This window comes from Pinus tabuliformis, chromosome 4_2 (assembly GCF_031772625.1).
Source record: "Pinus tabuliformis cultivar Carrire ecotype Pingquan chromosome 4_2, CPIR1, whole genome shotgun sequence".
Taxonomy (NCBI): Eukaryota; Viridiplantae; Streptophyta; class Pinopsida; order Pinales; family Pinaceae; genus Pinus; species Pinus tabuliformis.
Genome location: NC_142304.1, coordinates 81435104 through 81459407, shown reverse-complemented (window position 1 = coordinate 81459407; position 24304 = coordinate 81435104). Strand labels below are relative to the sequence as shown.

The window sequence follows — 24304 nt, the reverse complement described above, 5'->3', positions numbered from 1 at the left end:
TATGGGCCCATGCTTCACTTCCAAACACACGAAAGTGACTTACATCTGGTTTAATGGAACTCCAAGCTTCTTCTGGAGTGATATTCTCTAGAACCTTAGTAGGAGTGCGATTGATTATATAATTTGCACAATTAATTGCTTCGGCCCAAAAACTAAGACTGAGTCCTTTAGATTGCAGCATACAATTAGCCATTTCCTTTAAGGTGCGATTTTTCCTTTCAGCTACACCATTTTGTTGTGGAGTGTATGGAACAGTATGTTGCATTTGAATTCCATTTTCGGTGCAAAAGTTGATGAATGCGTTTTTAACATATTCTCCACCATTATCAGTTCTTAGCTTAAGAATTTGATGTCCAGATTGTTTTTCAACAAATGCTTTGAAGGCCAAAAAAGTGGTAAATACTTCACTCTTGAGTTTTAAGAAGTATACCCAAGTGCGTCTGGAGAAATCATCAATGAAAGTTAAGAAGTACTTGCAGCCAGAGAATGAAGCAACAGGAAGAGGACCACATAAATCACTGTGCACAAGCTGTAAAGGGGCTGAGGCGTGCCAAGAGGCACGTTTGTCAAAACTGTCCCGATGATGTTTTCCGAGTACACATCCGGAACAAACACCATCTTTGCAAGATACCATAGGAAGACCTGTCACCATATTTTCTTTACATAGATGCTGAAGGGAGCGATAGTTTAAGTGACCAAACCGCTCATGCCAAAGTTTGCTCACTTCATCATTATGAGCAACAAATACTGAGGGAAGATGGGATGACCCAAAGTTGTGAAACTTATACAACCTTTTGGAATCATCAGCAAGACCAGTAGCTAGAATCTGTTTAGGATCTTTTAGATCCTTGATTACAACATCATGAGGTGAAAATTCAACAATTTTACCTTCACCTGAATGAGTTATCTGATAGACAGATAGAAGGTTGCAGGATAAGTTTGGAACACATAATACATCATTGAACTGACCATTGTCTAGATGAACAGTTCCAGTCCCTACAACATTAAGAGATCTATCATCACCAATATATATATTTTTGGTGTTACAATCATTTAAAGAAGAAAACATGGCTTGGTTTTTGGCCATGTGACACGAGGCTCCAGAATCAATGAGCCACTCATGAGAATGAGAAGAAGAAGAAGATACATTTAATGCATAACCAGACTGAGATGATTGACGATGACATGCAGAAAGTGCCGTTCCGGAAGTTGAAGTTGAAGTAGGCTCCAGATGGATGTTATGTTTCTTCATTGCGGCTTCCATCTTCTTAAAGCATTTAGATTCTAAGTGGCCATCTCGATTACAAAAGTTACAATGTCTATCAGTCTTCTTCCATTTGTTTTTATTGGTCTTATCATTTTGCTGAAATGATCTTTCATTTTGAGGCTGAGATGGTTTAGGACCATTCTTTTGAGGATATGACTTCTTAGGATTCTTTGAATTTGGGTGCTGCTGGGCGGCTAACGCTTTCGTGGAAGAGTTTCCAAGATTAAGAAGACCAAGGTGTAAGAGTTTTTCTTGTTCTCTTATTAAGGAATCACAAAAGGAGTCAAAGGAAGGGGCCTTGTAGTCTTGTCCTTGACAAATGAAAGCTTCCCTTGTAGAATGGAAAGTGGAAACAAATACAGAGTAGGCTGGTCCTAACTTAGTAAGGATGGAATAAATAAGGTTACCATCATCTTTCTTAACTTTAACACCTTCCAAGAGATATCTAAGGGTCTTGAATTTGGACAAGAAATCTTCAATGCAAGAAAAATTATTAGGATCCAAAGTAAGCAGCTCATTTTCAAGTTGATGGGATCTAATTTCATTTTTAATCCCAAAAACTTTAGCAAGTTTTTCTAATGCTTCATGAGGAGTCTCAAGTCCTGCAATGTGGAATCTAAGATCAGGAGAAATAGACATCCCTATCAAACCACGTGCTTGATCTTGTCTATTTTCCCATTTTGCCGCCTTGTCTTCATCTGTTGGTTTCTTCTCTTGGTTTGTGGCTATTCTGAAGAGACCTTTACTTCTAAGTAAATCTTCCATGTATTCTACCCATTGGAAGTAGTTAGTGCTGTCAAGAATGACTTGGCATGGACTTTCCATTTTTAAAAAAAACTGAAGCTGAAGATGCTGAAAGTAAGTGTACCAACGGATAGATCTCGAAAAAATAGGCGGTTTTAAAAAAAACGGCTCTGAAAAAGGCTTCCGGATGAAGAAGTTATGGCTTTTTGAAAAAAAACTTGTTGACGTTGCCGGCAAAGTGCGCGAATGTGCGGGAATGAAAAAATCCGCCCCCACAAAATGGAGACTTGAACCCAAGACCTCTACTCTCTAAAAATAGCTTTGAACCAATTGATCTATACAAAAAATTTGAGAGAGAGAGAGAGAGAGAGAGAGAGAGGGGGGGGGCCTCGGTTTGCGTGCTTGCCTTGAGAAAGCTCTTTTTCCCTCCCGATCTGAAAAATGACGCAGCTAGGGCTACCGGAAACCTTTTCGCATGAAACGAAAGGGGTTCCTCACTGGAACAGATGCTCCGAACGCAACAGAGCAGTCCTCTCGGCCCGAAAGCAGTCAGAAACAACAGATCTAGGAAACGACAGCCGCATGCAGTTCTACCGGCTTCAGATTTGGATCACCAACGGACGCGGCCCTCAAATAGCTCTGATACCATGTAGGAATTTACAGGGTAAGTTCCACAGAAAGAATACCAAAAGGACACCGCTCACAACCAGATCTCAAATCAATACACCAGTATTTTTGACGTGGTTAAAACCCTCAGAGTGCAAGGAGGGAAACAGTCCACGGCCTGTCCCAGCGTGGGTACTACAGGCAATTTATTAATCAAAGAATGAAAATTTACATAAGCTTCTCTCATGCACGGATTACCCGAACAATGACCCTCCATGCGCTTTAAATAGAACTCATGGACCAATCGGGTGTTAAGCCACGGATCAAGTGTCGGTAATACCGAGGTGAGAGTGAACCGTCGGATCACTACATATCGTGACCGTCGGATTGTAAGTTACAAAATGTACAACGGTAAAGAAACACACTTTACCTAACTCTAACCTAACTCTATGCTAGACCAAGTTGAACTTAACTATATCCTATGTGTCGGAATATCCTAACACAAACACCCCTTGGGAAATAGCTAAAACAAGTGGCATGAGATCATCTGCTGCGTCCTTCCTGGAGCATGAATTAGCTGAGGTGGATGGATGAAAGATGCTCCCAATATTCCACAAGCCTCCCTTCAAATGTAGTGACAAGTTTACCTCCCTAGGGTGGCACTCGAAGTCCACCGAAAGAAGGGTGAGGTTTCCCATTGGAAATCTCTAGTGCTAAACAACACTCTTGACTTAGCTGGACAACTTGTGTAGCAATGTGTAAATGTCAAATTATCAAAAGGTGCCAATTGTTGCCCTCAACCTTCTATCTATAATCGCTGCCTTACCTTTCCTTGTGGGTCCCTCCAAATATTTCGACCTCCCTTCACAAAAGTGTTTTTTCTCCCAAGTAGTGCATATTCCTTGAGGGGTGGCCCCCACATTCCACCAACTTTAATATTTGACCCACTTTCGCTAAGTTGGTATCCAAAAATGTGTTAGCTCCAAAACGGCAAAAATGGTAGATCTCTTCTAGCAGAAATTTATTGAGAAGGGACATTACACAATGCGTCCCCTTACCCTCCAATACAAGAAATCATTTGAGTAATCAAGTAAAAGAGCTTAAAAATCATGGAATCAAGTGGGCAATTTATGAGGGCATGCCCTTCCATAGTGGGCTTTGGCCTGTACAAGTGTCTCTAAGCTCAATTAGGGGGTTAACCAAGGACCTTATTAGGTGGTTTAAGCCATTAAAGAGGGTGACATGTCCATGGTACACCCATCAAGTGGTAGGTGGCATGTGATATAGTGATGGCACAGAGTGGGGATCAGGGGAAGGCACCAAGCCACATGTCATGGTACATGGGTAGCTATGATGAGGGAAGCCCACACTTGGGTATACGAGTGTAGGAGGGAGAAAATTGTGGTACATGAGTTACCCCGACCTTTGTTTTTCTACCCTTTCTCGTGTGCCTTTTGCCTTTGATTGATTTTTCTTGATAACTGCTCGGGGTTCCAGGTGATGAGAGCATGATGTGTAGAATGCAACAGTAGATACCCCCTTTAAAGTGGGGTAGTTCATTGCCCACAAGGGGTGGGACAATCATGGGTTCCTTAATGTGGAGGGGTCTCATCTAGGGCCCATAGAAACTAGGGTGATGACAATAGATAAGGGGTAGAGCTCATGATTGGCTTTTGCCCATGTGCTAAATTTGTATTGCCTGGCCATCTTTTGCATTTTGTGGTACATTTCCTGTTGTAAGTGGCCAAATTATGCTTTTTCTTTTCTTTTAGTTGTGTCAACCTTCGGGGCATCGTTTCAGGCTCGACCCAAGGTGTGGGCAAAGAAGAGGGGGAGGCTAACCCTATGTGGACCCAGTGGACACATGTGGACTTGGATGGGAAAAGTGATAAATGGGGTTAAAATGATAGGAGAGGAGTGATGTATATGGTGTCGGGAAGCGGGACTACGTGACCAAAATCGAGATTTCCCATGTATTGTTAACCCTAAAGTTAATGGCCAGTAAAAGAGATCTTACGAGACTAGGATACAAGGCTAACTATCGGATTGGGCAGAGTAGACAAGAGTACAAACCTAACCCACTCTTATTGCTGAATCCCCCCACCAATCCATGCCCAAAAGTGTCCATGATAAGTAAACAAAATTACTCAACTAAACCAATGAAAGGTCATACCTTTGGGGTTGGGAGGCCCACCTTAAAACATGCAACTGTAACAGATGGGCGAGAGACCACAAGGCTAACTCGGGTGGCGGAAAGGTCATACCTTTGGGGTTGGGAGGTCCACCTTCAAACATGCGATCGTAACAGATGGGCGAGAGACCACAAGGCTGACTTGGTTGGCGGAGAAAATGGCACATCGAGCTGGCTGCTGGCTGAGGGGCTGACTCGGGTGGCGGAGAAAATGGCACATTGAGCTGGCTGCTGGCTGAGGACCATCTTGGAGAAATTTTTTCTCCTATGGATACCACCCACAAAGGGGTGTGTAACATCGGCTAAGCACTGTTTTCCTCAAAGCAGGAATGTATATGTGGTGAGACTTTGAAGTCTCGTTGTACTCAATGAAAATACCTTTTTTTGCTATGGGCTCTAGCTTTGTACTCTTCTCTGAAAGGACATGAGAGTAAGTGATACTCACCCAGAATATTTTGGGGAAACCCACGAAATTTTTAAGTTTATATAGTCTTGTTCACTGTGGCATTTTAACCAACAGTTTACATACAAGTGCTTTAGGTGACTTTCTTGAGTTTTTTTGTAAATAAACATGTCCAGTGATCTCATATGCCAAAAGAAACTTAAAATAACAAGGATAGTGCCTGTCACATGATAGAAATGCTTCAAATCTGCTGATACCCATTTTGCATCAATAAATAAGAGAATACATATCGCTGATAACATATGAGTGAGACAAGAAATACCCAGAACAGTGAAGAGGATATGGTTGTAGATGACTTGCACACTTCACATTTATATATCAACAGTACAATATAGCTTCCAGCAGCTAGAAGAACATTCCTAAACCCCTCCCAGGTACATAGATACACTCAGAAATGTTTATCACAGGTACAACAGTCTCCTTTCTCAACAAATGGTGAAAATCGTGGTCCCTTTCAGCAGATAAGTGATGAAACTTGGACCACAAGAAAACTGATATGATAGTGAGATACTTGGTCAAAAAAAAATAGGATATTGCCCAAGTAACTAGCAGAGATTGGCTTCTCTTATTAGCTGTCTCGTCTTCTTTTGAAACCCACATACCAAATCTCCAAGAGAGAATGACACGACCCTCTTTTAACCATTGGAACTCAGCATCTCCCAACGCTGAACTTGGTCATAGATATATGGTGGACTCGGCCCTAAGAATAAACATGCTCAACCAACAAATGAAGAGGAGAGTATGGCCTATACCCATAGAAAACACTCTGCCTCTTTAAGAAGTAATTCGTCCCTTCTTGGAATAATTAAACTCAGCCACTGTTTTTTAAGTAACTCAATCAGGGATGTATAGGAACTCTACCTCTTGTAGCTTGGAGTATGGCCACTTTAATAATAAGAACTTCAATCCTTTTTCTCCTCAACAACTTGGCTCAGATTTGGCTTGGCAGCTTCCTGATATAAGATTTACGAAATACACAAAATCAGAAGATAGATTCAACTAATAATACCTTTACCTCCATTATCTTCTTCAGATCTTATTCTTTAGTGAAGCACAATGGTGAAATATGAGTGATTTCACTCTAATGTTAGGAAGGGTGTATGGTTTCAACACCGAAACTAGTTATCTGCAAGTAGGGGATCCAAAACCCTAGACTCTTCTCTAAGAGCTCTCTAATTTTTTTTTTTTCAAATGGAAAAAGACTAGAATGAGCAGACACTTTCTCATTTCCTTTTTCCATAGCTCACTTTACTCTTTTGCCACCCTTTTTACCTTTTCCCTCCAATTAAATCATAAAAACACTTTTCTTTTCTTTATTTTTTGAAGCGACTTTTTTTGACTAATTAAAGCCACTTTTAAAACCAGAAAGTGCGTAATTCGCCTCCATGGTCACATTGGCCATTGAAAGCCCCTTTTCGTCATCCCGCCCTATAGACCTTTTCACCCCAATTCCAACGAGCTATTACACTAAGGTGTTTCTCCAAGTAATCAACCTAAAACAACACAATAAGCGCAATTAATTAAAATATGCCTGTTAATAACTCTATTTTACAGAAATCGTCAAAATGCAGTGGAACTAAGATCGAATTGTGTGGAATTGATCTTGATGATGAAAAATGGCAAGCGATCCCAGTTGGCCCCCATAAAACTCCTCAACACCCTCCGGGCCTACCAATAATATTATCCTGCTCTCTTGACTTCGCTGACATGAGCTTTGGAAATCCCTCCATAGCTCACGACATGGCAATCCAAAAACTGGGGACATTACAAGCACTCAAACATCCTAAAGTGCCCAACTTCAAGCTTCTTCCCTGTAAAAGCCTCCTTAGGAGTGCTACTCCCCAACACCCTGTGCGGATTCCTGTTCTGAATGTAAAGAGTTCTATTGCATGTCTCAACCCAAAGAAAAAACAGTACACTCTAATCATGTACATTGTCTCTTCTAGCCTTAAAAATGGCCCTGTTCTTTGTCTCGACAACCCCATTATATTGCAGGTTGTATGGAACTATCAACTCTCTTTTAATGCTCTCCTGTACATAGAAATTTTTGAAGTCATTGGAGTTATACTTACCCCCATTATCTAACCTCAACACCCAAATTTTCCTCCCTGTTTGGTTCTCCACAAGAACTTTGAACTCTCGGAATTTGGCTGAAGACCTTAGTCTCGGTCTTTATGAAGTAAATCAAAGTCTTCTTGCATAAGTCTTCTATAAAGGTAACATAATACTCATACCCACTCAAAGATACTAATGGCATTTGGATCACATAGATCTGAGTGTACTCAATCTAGAATCCTTATTGCTCTGCAGTCACTGCTTGGAAAAATAGCCTTGGTGTACTTTCCAAGTGCACATCTTTTGCACACAATTTGATGCTCCGTGCTGAACTGTGGTAATCCTATAACAATCTTTCTCAACACCGTAAGAGCCCCAAGGTGCAAATGAACCATCCTCTTATGCCATAACTCACATAAATCACTATTGCTGCTACTGTGTATCAAGGCTTGATCTGGTTGAAACATAAACTTGTATAGTTTCCTCTCAATGTTCCCAATCACTTTTGTTGTTTTGACACAGGATCCCTTAGAATGAGTGAGTACTTTTCCATCTCGGAACACCAGCTCATACCCTGTCCTCTATGGTAGAAACTGATATCAAGTTCTTTGTCAACCTGAGAACATATGATACATCCGTCACTATCATGGGCAGAAGAAACTCCCTCTAAAAGGATACTGTCCCACGCCCAACTACCTTGACTTTGGAGTCGTTTCCAAACTCCACCTCAAGATCCACACCACTCTTTTGTTAGATCTGTAAAGTGCTCACGCACACTTGTCATATTGCTGGAGACCCCACTATTTATATACCAAACAGTGGTAGATGTTGCACTCATGGAAAGCAACAAAGAATTTTTTTCTCTAATTGAATGGAAAACTCATCCACTTCAGCTGAAGCTACAACTTGTTTCTTCTTTCTTCTTAGTACACTGACTTGCATAATGCCTCAAATTATGACATGTAAAGTACCTGACTTTGCTCATGCCCTTTTTCTGTTCACCATTTGATTTAGCCCCACCTTTAGGACCTTTCTTGGACCTTTTCTTGCCCTTTGCTGAAAGAGCCACATTTTCTTCATCATCCCCCTGTTGCTAACCTGTATAGCTTGAACCAAGTCTAAGCTCGTCCTACACTAATCATCCCAAAGTCTCTCCCAATTGGGCATGTTCTCCCTGGCAACAATCTTGCATGTAGAGCCATCCCATGGTTTAGAAAAACCATTCAAGGCCTGTAGACCTTTCCTTGAGAACCTAGAAATTTTTTGACCTTTCCCTTAGAACCCAACAAAAGTTAGACCTCTGCTTGTGTAAAATTCCCACTTGGAATTCTCTCAAAATTACCACTGAGTTTTCTGCGTCCTAGTGTGCTTCTTCAGTGAGAGATTTCGTCAAACATATTGTTCATTTATTTGATTTTGGTTCAAATAATATTCAATACCCAGATAAACACTCGTGAAAGTAATTTAGAACAAAAACATTGTATTCATATTTAGTACAACAAGAGTAAGCACCATTGACACATTAATGACACCCATAGATAACATCGCCCTTCACTGATATATTGCTCTAAAGATTACATAGTAGCTCTTCCAAAGGGTCACAATCAATTTACAGCATTAATAAATGATTTTACAAATTTCAGTGAACATTAGAACCTGGTTAATATGCTATTCGAGGAGATTAGGTCCCATAATTAGCTTCAACACTTGATATTAAGTGACTTGAACCAGCCACAAGAAGATAATCGACCTCTACACATCATCAACTCGTCCTGAAGACTATGCTCAACTAATTGGACAAAATACAACCCCTTCTTATTGATTACCTGGCAGCAAAATGAAGAGGATTCTGAGCTCCTTCAGTATGCCAACTCGTCCCTCCTAACAACAGTTAGATAACCCACAAATGATTGGTAACTTGATCCCTTATGAAGTCTGCTATAGCTCAGTAAACATTGCCTCTGGGAAGATCACAAGTGCACCCACTGCGTGTTCTTCAGAGACTTAATCTATGGAAACAAATATGCTGTCCCTGTGTACAAAACTTGTCCAGTTTGGAAAGAAAACCCATTGCCAGCACTAGGAGTTACACAGCTGAAAATGAAGAGGCAACTCGGCCCAATAACACAGTGAACTCGGCCAACTTAATGAATGAGGAAGTCGGCCCAATTGTCAAACACACCAACCAACAAATAGCAAGGTGACTCGACCTTCCTAGATGGAACTTGAACGGTAAGAGAAATCATAGGACGTGGCTTCTCCGCCACTAGAAATCTACCTCTGAACTCATGGCAATATGTAGCTGTTCTAAGAATGTGCCCTCAGCCTGTAAAAAGAGTGTAAGCTCAATATTAGAAGATAAAATCAACTGATAACATTTTTTACCTCCATTATCTTCTGCAATTTTTCTCTTTGGGAGCACAATGGTGAAATTTGAGTGATTCCGTTCTCTAGACCAACTAGGGTGTATAGTTTCAACACCGAAACTAACAATGGCGGCTAGGGTTTTTCAAACCCTGAACTTCTCTCCAAAAACTTTCCAAAGCCTCTTTTCTCAAATTGCAAGTGATAGAATGAGGAGAGACTTCTCATTTTTCTCCTTTTATAATTTAGTGGCCACTTTTGCCGCCATTTTTCGTTGTTAATTTTTATAAAGTCACTTTAGAAAATTTTCACTTTATAAAATGAAAGTAACTTTTCATTAGCCGAGGATATTTCCCCCTTTTGACCCCTTAAGCAATTATAATGTTTTTCCTAGGCGAATCATGTTCCCTTATTAAATTTTCCCCTGCCTTAGCTTACGAGAATTTTTTTAGGCTAGTGGAACCCTGTCTTAAGTATCCTAAGCGGTTGAGGACATTACGACTTGAAAACCCAGAAAAAGTTAGACCTTTCCTTGAGAACCTAGGAAAATTATCCCTTTTTCTTGAAAACCGAGAAAGATCTCTGCATTTTCCCGAAAACCGAGAAAGATCTCAACCTTTTCCTTATTTGATTTCCCTTTTCAGTATCAATGCTATGATACCATGTAGATTTTACTTGACTCAATATGATGGTTTTAATTGTCAATAAGTTTTGTCACGGCTTAATTCTCATTTATGGCTCATCCATAATTGTATATAAATTTGAACTTATAAATGAGAACACATTGAATCATTTACTTCAAATACTAAGGGGAGCTTAGGAAAGCAAACACATTAAATGACAGATACTTTTGGGCAATGCCCTTGGAAAAACCGTGAAGGGAAACCTTGTAGAGAGAGTAAATCTTTATTATGAACTCAGAAAAAGATGAGTTTACAACAGTCATTTCCAGCATTGAATAATATCTACTTATCTCGAAAATCATGCCCAATATCACATCCGAAACTGTGACAAACTTCTCGAAATCTGTGCTCAATTTCCTGTATGGCTTGTATGGTTCAGTGCCTCGATTTCTGTGCATACTAACAGCTGTACGACCTGTAATAATTGCTGGAACTTTTCTTGGTTTGTGTGCCACCAAATGTTCTTGGTAAATGCATCCTCTTGCTGCACCTTCTCTCCTCTTTCTTCAGCTATTCTCCTCTGTCTCTCTTTAAAAATGAATTCAATAATAATGGTGCCTTTCTCTAGAATCTCCTTTTATGTCTCATCATTATGAATTTACCTTAAACCTACATCTAATGGCTCATATTAAGTCCTAAACCTATAAGATCTACGGTTGTGATATAATCTTTCGTTATCACAACTTAAATCACTTAAGTCATTTTATTCATTAATAATGCACAAAAGTCACTTTATCTTTAAAACTTGTAAACTCAATGTTCTAAGGATCACTTTTGGACATTCTCCCACATACTAGACACCAGGCCAATGTGGAAGACACTTGTCTGAACTAAAAATTTCAATGGAAAATCAAATGAAAACACTTTTAATGGTAGAACTGATGAATGGAATTGTCAACATGCCAAGAAAATTATACCCTTATTGTTGAATTTTCTCAACAGAGCTTAAAAAGAATATGAAGTCATGTTCCATGGTTGCTGCGTTATTAGTAAATAAAAACATTATTGATGCCGGATGGTACTGATGAATGGAATTATCAACATGTGAAGAAAACTAGTCTCTTAAAATCTTCTCAACAGAAAACTTAAAATGAATCTGATACTTATATTTCGTGGTTGATGTGTAATAACTAATGGTGCTTTGTTGTTGACAATACTTTGAGAATTCGAGCAATTATACAGAATTATTTGAGTCTTCACTCTTTTTCATTGGTGTTCTATTGAGTATATCAGCATTTGGTGGTCAAATTATTGTGCGAAACTGATTAGAGTTTTTTCTCTGTCAATGCTCTGCAGCCTGCTGCTGGATACTCTATAATAAAAAAAGACATTGCCATCTGCATTTACCCACATGATCCTACTATTGCCTTGGGCAGCTTTTCTATCGTATTCTTGTTATTATCATCGATTTTTGGTGTTGTATCAATATTTTATCCCTACAAAGGCAAGGCAGTTCCTGTGTATGCTCTTCAGAGAAGTCCCGCTCTTGTAGTGTTTTCAGTTATTGCTGTGTAAGTATTCTATACACATATGAGCATTTAAATATTTCTTCATAACCCCTATCGTCTATTAGGTTCCCATGTGTCAGTAATCTACAAGAATATTGAGAAATGAGGGGGAAAATTCTAGGATTTCCGAACATACATTGGTTTCGGGAACAACTTCCTTCTTATGGCTTTACATAAAAGCAAGATGTTTTAGGATTCTTCTGTTTTGGTTCTTCTGCCAGAAGTAAGATTTCTGTTTTTCCTGAATTGGATTCAAATCGAATTTTAAATTGCTGTACAACTTAACTTTGACAAGTATATTGGTGCATTCTGCACTCCTGAACTATTTTTGTGCGCTTAATAAGTATATATTCTTGTTCTTTCTATGTAATGCTCTTGTTCTCTGGTTGTTTTTAACTTTTATTATAAGAATTTGCAGGCAATATTATGTTTAGCATGTGTTAAAGTTGGATAATTAGACAAACATTGCTGTTAGCAGCATCTCATTGTAATTTTGGTTACCGGCATAGATCCATCTAAACCTCAGATCTATTAAGCACCAAGAGAGATAAAAAAGAAATCAAAGAAAAATTCTGTGTGCTTAAAAGATTGGAATTAAGATGGATCCACGCTAGTTCATTTTATTATTATGTTCACATTTTTACTATATTCTTTTTTATTATTATGGCATGTTTTTATTTCTTCACTTTTACATTATGGACTTCAACTTTTCTTTAATTTCAGTTTATTAGCATTACCTCACATCTGTAGAGTGGACCTTGCTTCTCTCAATGCAATAAGACTTGGAGTACTGCAAAATACTTGGATGCGTCAGGATTGTTTGATGATTGATCATCAATTTTACTGGGTTTAGGTGCTTTCTTAAAATGCCTTATTGGTCATTTAATTGCGATAAAAAAATTGAGTTAGACTTTTATCAACTTACTAATAAAAGAGAGAAATTTCCATATAGGCTCTTGAATATGTTTGAGAAACAAGATATTTCCACATAGGTTGACTCTAGTAACTGCTCACACAAATAGATCAAAGTTTGGTATGCTAGTGTATGTCATGGTTAAAACCCTCAATGAGGGAAATAGTCTATGGCCCTAACCAATGCGGCCACGTGAGGCAATATATTAATGAAGAATTAAAAAAATTACATATAAATTTCTCACAACCATGCTCTTTAAATAGAGATCATGAACCAATCAAGTGTTAACTCACGGAACAATAGAGTCGATAGTGTCAAGGAGAAGGTGCACCATCAAATCACTTTATGTCTAGGATGTTGACTTTAATAGCCATTAACAAACATATACAAACATATATATGAAGCAAAGGACACAGGGGTTTATAGTTAGGGAACTCCTAAAAGGGCAATTCTATTAATTAAACCATTAATGTGTGTATATTTATTGTATATTTGGTAACTTTATAATATATATAAGAATAGGTGACCGTAAAAATTATGTCATAATAAAATATTTAATTCAAACCATTTCCATAAGTATCTCCACAATATCTCCATGAATTTTGCAACAAATATTCATTCATAACTTCTCCCATTTATTCTCATCTTTCATTTTTACGTAGACTTTTAGAATTGGTCTGTTGAGAAATCTATGGGCAGTTGGATTAGGGTGATTTCACTTAATTTGATATCTGTTTGTGATGTTCTTTAACTTCAACTTGTAGAATTTATAATTAGCGTCTTCTTCACTTGATTATTATAGTGTTGTTATCATCAAACAACTACCAAAACATGATCAATAGAACAAAGAGGATACAAGATATAGGTTGCTAGCTAGGGCCAAAACCTTTCCTAGAGAGGAAAACCCACAAGAATTCTTCTCTTCTTGTAGAATTTTCAAATGACGAATTCCAAGACCTATTAGACCAAAGACAAAGACCCCTCCAAGACCAAGTCAACCTTTCCTTCAATGTACTTCAACTTCAACAAAGTCAACTTGTAGTCAAACTTCTCTTAGTCCTTAACTTCGACCCCTGCAACACTTTTTGCTTCCTTCTTCAGACTTGCAATTTTCGTCCTTCCTGAAATGCCTGTAACTTCGCACGTGTGGGAGGAATATGGTAAAACAGATCTCCTTTTTCATTCGCTTAGGGTGCTTGTCTTTCTTTGGTATTTTGGTCTCCAAGTTTGATCCTTTTGGCACTTGATTTCGGCCTTTTAAGATGACTGCAATTTTTGTTGAGCAGCAACAAAGTGTGCCCTAATTTTTCTTGCACATGTGGGATAATGTGACCCAAAACAAACTTCAAGACTTCGATCTTCTTCCTTCAAGTCTCCTCTTCTTGTTTGCTCTCTTCTCTTGCTTTTCTTCTTGAGATCGAACTTAGCTTGGATGATATATATCAAATGAGGTCGATGGCACTTATGTTAAAATTGGCAACTAGGGCCAAACTCCATGAGGGTCTTCTTATTTATGGCAGCGGATATTTTTCTTGGATTCCTCTCGTCGAGAGGTGTAGGATTGATCTAAAGATCATCCAATTCCGACATGTATTCATGGAGATATGAATTTATTTGTGTTATGTGACAATTCGTCAAGGTCGGCCAACAACCAAATTACCCCCACTTGTCCTCCACGTTTTAGTATAAATAGAGGTGGCCTTCAAGTCACTTTGACACACACTCTTGTGATCTCTCTTCATTCTGTTTTGGGTTTGATGAAGAAGAGATCTAGAGGGAGTGCCCTAGGATATACGTTGGCCTAATGATGCCCTAATCCGCAGGAAAGGGAAGAAGCCTAGTGATGCCCTAACACTGCCATGAAGTGCCCTAGACGTGGAAGAAAAAGGGTCTTCTTGAAGATCCTACGCTGCCCTAATTTACAGTCAATGAAGCAAGCCCTTAACGCAGTCTTGGAGGAGTCTTGCAAGCAGCCATGGAAGAATCTAATACGCTGTCATGGAAGGATGCCCTGGAATCTAATTCGCTGTCCTAGAGGATGCCCTAGACTCTAACACAGTTATGGAAGAAGTCCTAACACAGTAAGGGAGTAACCTAAACACAGGTCTAATGCCACTATTCTAGAGTGCCCTAGACGCAGTAATGGGAAGATAAAATCACAGTCAATACGCTGTTCAAAGGGTCCTCAATCCGCTGTCCTAAGGAGAGGTCTACACGTTGTTCAAAAGAGACCTAGCCGCAGTTCTATGTGTGCACTAGTCACAACCAAGATGCACCCTAAACACTAGCCTAATCTATACGCTGTTCTAAAGGAGACTCCTATGTAAAAGGGAGCTTTTATATGCAGCAAAAGAAGACCTGTCTACGCAGCTAGGAGATGTCATAATCCACAGTCAGATGACGGTTCTATGCAGCAAGAAGAAGGATCCTAATACGCTGGGAAGAGGAGGCCTTAACCAACCCTATACACAGTCAAAGAGGGGTCTATATAAGCTGCCCTAGCCGCAGTCCTCAAGGGCTATCAAGGAGCCCTAACGTAGCCTTCTAATCTGTTGTTCGATGATATGATGAAGCCCTATTCACTGCTAAGGATAGCTGATCAACAGTGAACCTATACACTGAAATAAGGAACTTAAATGCAGCTTGAATAAGTATAGAAGGCAACGATGTATCAAGATTATGTCTGGGCATGAATGAGACCTGTTGGAAGAATAGATTGCTACAACCAGCTGCTTTGCTAGGCTGCAAGCCATAGCAAGCAGCTAAGGCTGTTCCATGGGAATATTGCAACATGCATTGAGTGTAGGTGGCAGTATGGATTAGGAGGGGCTCTCCTAGGTGGTTTGCAGCCCTTGAAGGGCTTAGTTACCTAACAGCTTGGATGCAGCATGATGAGATGCAACATGATGAAGGATGCAACATGATGAGATGTAGCATGATGAGATGCAGCATGAATGGTGCAACATAGTGATGATGAAGTGCAGTATGATGGGTGCAACACAATGATGATGGATGTAGTATGATGAGTGCAACATAGTGTAACGAAGTGCAACACAGTGATAGGTGCAACACAGTGATGGGTACAACATGGTGATGGAATCACCCGTGTTTAGATCTGCTACCTCATTTTTCATCTTCCTAGAGAAGATCTCTGCTCTTATTTTGACAAGTCAAAATGTTGACTTTTGATGTATATGTACTATCTCTCTCTCTCTGCTGAACTATTGAAGAACATAAGAAGAAGTGATCAAGGGTTTCCCCACATTGGGGTTTGTCATTGGCTGGCGCCACATCTTGTGTCCTCTTGTCTTGGCTTCTTTTCTGCGATTTATGTTTATGTCTATCTGTATTTTACTATCATGCTAAATGTGATTGCTAATCTGGAATTGATATTGAGCTAATATGGAAAATTGAAGTAAATTTTCTCTCAGCATAGAACATACCTAAAATTAACAACTTATATATACACTTTCATGGAGCTCGAACAACCCTAATGCGTTTAAGTATTAAGGGGTTTTCGCAACGCATTATATTAGATATCAATTTTTGGGATTCAACTGCATTAAGTAAGTCATTCATGTATGACCATTTCCATGAGAGGTAGTTGTAACTGACTACTTTCTCATGATTTTTGATTAGTCCACTTAACACTCATTGCATCGGGTGATGCTCACAAGGGTGAAGAGGTGGGATTGAAACTAGTGAAATTAATCACATAGCATCAATTATCACTTCTGGGGCTTGCACCCGGTAACCAGGACTTCCCGGGAGGTCACGCATCCCAGATCGCCTCTGGCTCAAGTGCGCTTAACTGTGGAGTTTTCCCCACAATCAAGCCCACTTAGCTTGTGACCCCACTTAGATTGCTGCCTTTGGTAGTTTCTTCCATTTGATAAGGTACTCCTTAATAGTCTTGGAACATAATTCCTTCTCTCTGGTAGCGAGTATGCCTTCAGGTTCTAAGATGATTCTTCTTTCTTCATCAGTCTTGGGTATCTTTGTTTGAGCTGTTTGATTTTGCCACAATACTTTTTTGAGACTTGATACATGAAATGTATTGTGGATTCGACAATTGTCTGGTAGCTTCAATCCATATGCTATGCTACTTATTTTTTTGATTATTTGGTATGGTCCATAATATTTAGGAGATAAATTATTTTCCCCTTGTTGTTTTGATGATAACTGCTTATAGGGTTGAGGTCTAACAAAGGCCCACTCTCCTTCTTTGAACTCTCTTTCGGTGTGGTGCTGGTCGGCTTGTTTCTTCATTCTATTACGTGCCACTGTTAGGTTTTCTTTTAACAAGTTAATAATTCTTTGGTTTTCTTCTAAGTGGTATTTTATTGCTTGTACCTTAGAAGCGAGTAGCGCAAAATCCTTCCACTTGGGTGGTTCATAGCCATATAGGGCTTGGAAAGGCGTCATTTTAGCTGAAGTATGATAGGTGGTATTATACCACCATTCTGCTAGGTGTAGCCACTAAGACCATTTGTTTTGTTTGTCGGTGACGAAACGACGAAGATATGTTTTCAAAAATTTATTTACAAGTTAAGTTTGACCATCTGTCTGGGGGTAATAAGCCAAACTCATGTTGAGAGATATTCTCGCTTGGTGGTAGAAATATTTCCAAAAAATGCCCTTAAATTTTGCGTCTCTATCACTGACAATGACTTTGGGAAAGCCATGTAATTTGTAAATGTTTTTACAAAACACATCCACAATTTGCTTAGTTGTCTCAGTTTTTTTGATTGCCATGAAGTGGGCATATTTAGTGAGTCTGTCAACTACGACAAATATCTTGTCCTTACCATCAAACATAGGTAGTCCTTCAATGAAGTCCATTGAAATTTCCTCCCATTTTTGATTTGGAATATATAATGGGTGTAGTAAACGAAGGGTTGGGATATTTTCACTCTCATTTCTCTGACAAACATCACATTCCGCAACCTATTTTTGGATTTCCTTACTCATACCCTTCCAATAGAATCATTGTCGAATGTTGTAGTAAGTTTTGAAGAATCTGACATGGCCAACTATAGGAGAATTGTGAGATTCCGAATTTACATTCTAAATTTGGATGTTACGGTTAGGTAAATTCCACCTTTGTACCATAATATGTCATTTTTCCATTCAAAATTGGCATACTCAGCTCGTATTTCATCTAACCACTCAGGAACAGCTATCAAGGCGGTGCATGTTGCGTTGTCATCATCCTTACATGAGAGTGCATCAACTACAACATTTTCCTTTCCCTTTTTGTGCGATATTTCTAGGTTGAATGCTGAAAGTTTCTCCATCTACGTTTGTTGTTCTGTTGACGATGTTTTTGTTGAAGTAGAAATTGAAGACTATTATGATCAGTTCAGATTGAGAACTTATTTTTTGAGCAGGTACTGTTGCCATTTAGTTAAAGCATGTATGATGGAAACCATCTCCTTTTGGTAAGTTGATTTTAAGCTTTCCCGTTTGTTAAGTTCCCTACTCTCGAAGGCTATAGTATGGTTGTCTTGCATTAATATTGCTCCAATTCTGAACCCTAAAGCATCACATTCAACTATGAATGGTTTGGAAAAGTCTGGAGTTGCCAGTACCGATGTGGTTGACATCACTTTTTTAAGATTCTCGAGCATTCATTTGCCTGGTTATTCCATTGAAAAGCATTATTTTTCAACAAGTTGGTCAGGGGCGCTGTCATATGTGCATAGTTTTTTATGAACCTTTTGTAATACCTAGTTAAACCTAGAAATCCTCTTAGTTTTGATACATTATTGGGTTTGAGCCATTCTTTAATTGCTTTGATTTTGTTGGGGTCCACTTTGATTCCTTCCCTGGATATAACGCGTCACAGGTATTCAACTTCCTTTTGCCCAAACGTACATTTTGATAGCTTGGTGTAAAATTGATTCTTCTCTAATACGGAAAGTACTTCCTCCAGATGCTTGAGGTGCTCCTTCCATGTCTTACTGTAAACGAGAATATCGTCGAAAAAAACTAATACAAATTTTCGTAGGTATGGATAGAAAAGCTCATTCATGGTTGTCTGGAAGGTGGCTGGTTCATTTGTTAAACCAAATGGCATTACCTTAAACTCATAGTGCCCTTCTTGTGTTTTGAATGCAGTCTTTTCGATGTCTTCTAATCTCACTCGAATTTGATAGTAACCAGATCTCAAATCTAATTTTGAGAAATATTCAGCACCATGGAGCTCGTCTAGCATCTCATCAATGAATGGTATCGAAAATTTATGTTTAATAGTAATTTTGTTTAACCCCCTGTAATCTATACACAACCAGAAGGATCCATCTTTCTTCCTGACCAATACTATTGGTGCATCGTATGGACTTCTACTTTTCGTAATGACTCCATGCTTTAACATATCTTGTATCGATTGTTCTATTTCTGTTTTATGATGACGGGGGTAGCGATATGGCTTTACATTTACTGGGGTTGAATATGGTTTGACTTCAATGAGATGTTCAATTTTCCTTTCAGGAAGTGTAATGTTCCTTTTTTCTGATTTTCCTTATGACATGGTTAGGATGGACTTTCAGAGTTGGGGGCAGACAAGTCACATGCGCAGGTTGGTGTCATCAGCGGGCCTAGGGGCTTTTGGAGGGGTTTTGAGGAGTTTCTATGAGATCCGATGGCATTTGCTTGGTATATTCCATCATCCACACTGTTTGCCTTTCGTTCCAGCGCATTCTGACAACTTTCAGAAAACAAAGTTATTATTGGGCCTGACTCAATTAATTACACTTAAGGTGGCATTCCGAGAGGAATACTTGACAAAACGCCTTAGTGTAATATCTCGTTGGAACCGGAACGAGAAGATCTACGTGATTGGAGTGTCTGTGGTTAGATGTGAGTTTCAGTGACATGAGGAGGCATGGTGGCCAGTTTACCCTTTTCTTGCATTAAACATAATATTTTAATTAAAATAAAAGAGGGAAAAGTGCCCCATGATTAAAATAATAATAAAATAGAAGGTTCTAGAAGGGTCCATCAGATCTATAAAAGAGGAGGAGGAAGCCATTAGAGGACATCTTGGATTTGATATTGTTTCTTGTATGAGATGTTGAGAACCCTTTTCTCTACTCCATTTGTAGCCTCAGGACGGAAACCCTTGGGTGATTCAGTGAGATTGGGCAAGTACCCATCTCCCCTTGATACATTCATCCAAAATTCATAGGAGAGCTCACCAGTACAGTTCAATTCTGTTTGGAGGGGCCAGCATAGCGGTGCAATAGATTATCTTGGAGGCCAACTTTTCATCTCAGCTCTTATGGTTGTATGTGCATGTAGCCCCAGTTTATATATTATGAATAAAGCTGAGATTATTTCTATTCGTTATTGTTATTTACAGTTCTATGGTGTTGAATTTACATGGAAATCTTCTATTTATGAATGAAAGTTTTGTTTGAGGAAATTTTGAGTTAAAATATCGAGGAAACCCAATATTTTTGCATTTGGGACATTATTGGAGGCAATTTCATCGGTAGATCTTGAAAAACCTTCTCATATTTCTAGATTAAGGATGAAACTTCAGACTATTGGTGAACCCCTTCCATCGATAATAACTCTAACTGTTGATATTGTGCAATGAATATTGAGGCTCCTTTGCGAATAAGTTTTTTCATTTGTTGAGCAAAAATGACTTGGGTAGGTGGAGCTTGGAAACCAAACAACTTATACTTCCTTCCATCCATTTTGAACTTAATGAACTGTTTTTGGAGATTTGCTAAATACGTCCCTAGTGTTTGCAACCATTGTACTACTAAGACGACATTTACTCTTCCTAAAGGGTCCGTATAAAAACTGGACTCCATTTTGTATTCATTCAGTTACATTTTAACTTTATGGCACTTTCCTATTCCATCTATTTGTTTTCCATCTTGCCACCATAACTTTTAAATTTGCTACAGGGTATGCAAAAATGTTCAGTCTTTTGTGACATTGACATATATAAAGTTGTGTGTACTTCTTGAATCTATTAAAGCGATAATGTTTTGTTTCTTGATATGTCCTTTAAGCTTCAGTGTCTGTGGTTGAGCTATCTCCGTGATGGCTGCCAGAGAAATTCGTGGCATATTCTCTTCTTCTGGATCTAGATTAGGGGTCTTATCTTCTTCATTGTTTTCTTCGTCAGAGCTATCCTCTGGAGATTCTTCTTTTTGTTCTGCTTCACAGTTGTAAAGTTTTTGCGAAGTGCATTTGTGCCACGGGGAATATTTGTCTCCACATGTCCAGCACTTTCCATCCCTTTTTCTTTCAACATTTGACTGTTGTTTTCCTCCATTGTGCATTGGTGGTGGAACGTACTTACCAGTGTTTTCTGAATATGGTTTACTTGACTTCCCCTTTGAGTAGTTGTTGGATTTTTCATTACTGGCATATGGCGCTTTATGGAGTTTAGATTTCGGCTCCATAATTATTGTTGCATGTCTAGCCTCTTCAATGGTTTGAGGTTTATATAGTTTTAATTCTTCCCAAATTAAGGCCACATCGATACATTTTTAATAGTTCTTCGTCTGAGAATCCCCTTTGCCTTATAGCTAATACTTTCCACTCGTGGGTGTATACGCTTACTAATCCTTTATGTTTGAGGTGGACAATTTTTTCATAGACATCGTCTTCTTCTTTGTCGTGAAACCTTTTTAGTAGGGCTTTTCTAAAATTTTCCCAATTGAACGAGCGAGTTGCACATTTGTTAGACCACCATAGGAACCAATCATATGCTTTTGCTTCTAGGTTGTTAGATGCGGTTGTGAACTTTGCTTGTTCACCTATTGGTTGGTTTGCTCTGAAAATGGTGTCCATTTTATTTACCCATACAATGGGCACCTTTATGGTCCTTACCATCGTACTTAGGTAATTCTCTTTTAACTTTATGGTTGTCTCTATCGGGAAACTTTGTATGGTACTAACTTCTTTCGAAATGTATATGTGGTACTCGTGGCTTTTTGTGCATCATCGTGTTGTCACATAGAATGTCTAGCCACCACGACAATGGCTCAGATCGAGGGCTGTTACCCTGATCCCCAATCTCTCTGTTTAAGCTGTCTCCCTACAATAGGCTGGGGGGGTAGACCCTATGGAAAAGTGGAATGAAGAACTAGTTGGGAACCAACCAGTTCGGGAGATACAGTGAAACGATCAAGTACTTGATTAAGATTTAGCAAAACTTATAGGATTTGATTAGATTTGATTAGATTTTAAACGATTGATACCAGTGCCTTATGGAGTCAACGATCTTGCTAGGGAAATTAAGACCAAGTAATCAATTAGCAATTGCTGCTTAGATGAATTACTATTTTATATGAAATGCAGATCCTAAAACTAATGTGAGATGCAAGAATATTGGTTAATTTTAGTTAAATGCTTATTTAAATGTGAACCCTTCAATCCTTTTTGTGTTGAGCCCGATTTTGTAGTAATTGGCAGAGAGAAGATCAGGAGAAGCACACTAAGGTGTGATTAACGATACCTCTCCTGAACTTCTAACATACCTGGTGCCTCCGGCGCTGCAGAAAACTGTGGCTTTGATGACTGCAAGGTCACCGTTTTAAGTACTATTCAAGCAAATCTATCAAGAAAAGACGGATGGAGATCTCTATTGTCTATCGACCAAGCTTATGCTTGGAAGTAAATTTTATTTATGCAAAACTAACTTATATGCAAATACACCAGTTGATGAGAATATGAGATGAAGTTAGATTCAAGGATGAAAAGATGCTTATGTCGCAGAAACTTCCAATACCCAAATGAAATGTTTGCTTTATTAAATGAAGACTCAAAATTAAACCCCTGAAGATATTACAATTAAACACAAGCTTATTTCAAAATTTTCAGATATAGTTATAGCTCAAAGAGAACAAAAACTTCTTTGTAATTAATATCAACAGATGCTTAAAAAATACTCAGCTTATGAAACAAAGGATATGCATTTTATCACAATCCATGATAGAGTACTTAATTTTCAGAAATTAATTTTTAGGACAGCAGTAAGAAAAACCTTATGACAATAGCAATATGACAATGAAAACAGTAAGCTATCGATGATATCTTTATGCCAAAAATTTACCGAAATTTCTCCAAACTTGCCCACATGAGTTATCAGAAATTTTCAGTCTGTTATGATGTGATTTCCGGAATTATATCAGATCTGATATACTTATTACAGCCAACAATTAAAACATGAAATAAGCCTAATGATGAATGCCCAACTCAAGAAATTAGTTCCTTAATGTATTAGACAACTTAGGAACTGAGGTTAACCCACATGAAATTTTTCCACTATTATATTTCAGACTTCAGAAACAGAATTATTCAGAGATAATAGTGACCCAAAATGTAGATCTAGGCCAAATTCTTGATACACATCAAACATAAATGACTTATTAATGTATTTAGAAATTTTTTAGTTAATTTCAAACCACTTAGATGTGTTTTTCACCACTATTATAAAGATATATGACTGTTTTAACAAACAATGAGGAAAAAGATGGTTTAAAGATCAAACCCTTAGGCCCTAGGCCTTGAAGATCACTTGCCCAAGTGCAAAAACCCACCAATGATTAGCTTCAGAAAATTAAATATTCAGATCATAAATGGAGCAAGGGGAATCTAGTGCCAATGAGAGCTAGCACAGAGCCAATAAACTAGCGTTGGGCTAGGAGAAGGCAGATTTGGGCTTAGGAGCCCCAAAACATGAAGCCCTTGTTCTGAAATTTTTTTATTTTGTTTCAGATTTTCAGATTTATTGCAAAATCTTTAATGGTTGGCCTTGTAAAAAGATTTGGGATAAGATCTTGCCCTCCAGGGTCTAGATCTAGCTCAAATCTGAAGATTTACTTGGCTGATTTCTTAGATCTATTCTTGCAAACAATCTTTGAGCCCAGATCTTGCCCTCCAGGGTCTAGATCTAGCTCAGATCTAAAGATTTTCTTGGCTGATTTCTCAAATCTATTTCTGCACAAGTGAAAAGAGAAAACCCCAATACCCAATATGTATAAAAATAGAGAAAATCCAAAAAACCCAAGTGTTAAAATTCAAAATTATGTTACAAAATTTCAGATCTACACAAGTAAATAATAGATCTATACAAATAATTTACAGATCTATAAAATAATTTACAGATTTATCAGATCTTAGGGGTATGAGTCCAACTCTGCTCCTAGATCTGATAATTTAAGGCTCTTAATAGTCAGACCTATCAAAATTTCCACAAAATATTTAAAAGATTTTGAAATTTTAGAGAGGTACTAGCCCAAAAACACCATGCAGGAAAAAAATTATCGTTAGATAAATCTTGAGGCTTATATAAAGTAGGCTCTTCAGAAATTATGTGTTGAGAGTTGGTTGGTCCAACCGAAGACTATCCCCAAACGCTCAATGAGAACCTGAGACATCTTCTGCAAACACTAGATCAACCATCAAATCAAGTAGAGAAATAGAACAACAATAAAATAATGAAGAAATAGAGATACTTGCTACTTCAATCAAAATAAAAA

At 38.4% G+C, this 24304-nt stretch overlaps 1 protein-coding gene across 1 annotated transcript in view; it reads left to right on the top strand.

Annotated features, from left to right (window-relative positions):
- LOC149168306 (uncharacterized) overlaps positions 1-24304 on the top strand; it is a 235554-nt gene that overhangs the window by 157140 nt on the left and 54110 nt on the right. Inside the window, exon 3 of the mRNA XM_089428249.1 lies at positions 11670-11884. Coding sequence (XP_089284375.1) covers positions 11670-11884 — 215 coding nt within the window. The remainder of the gene's footprint in view (positions 1-11669; positions 11885-24304) is intronic.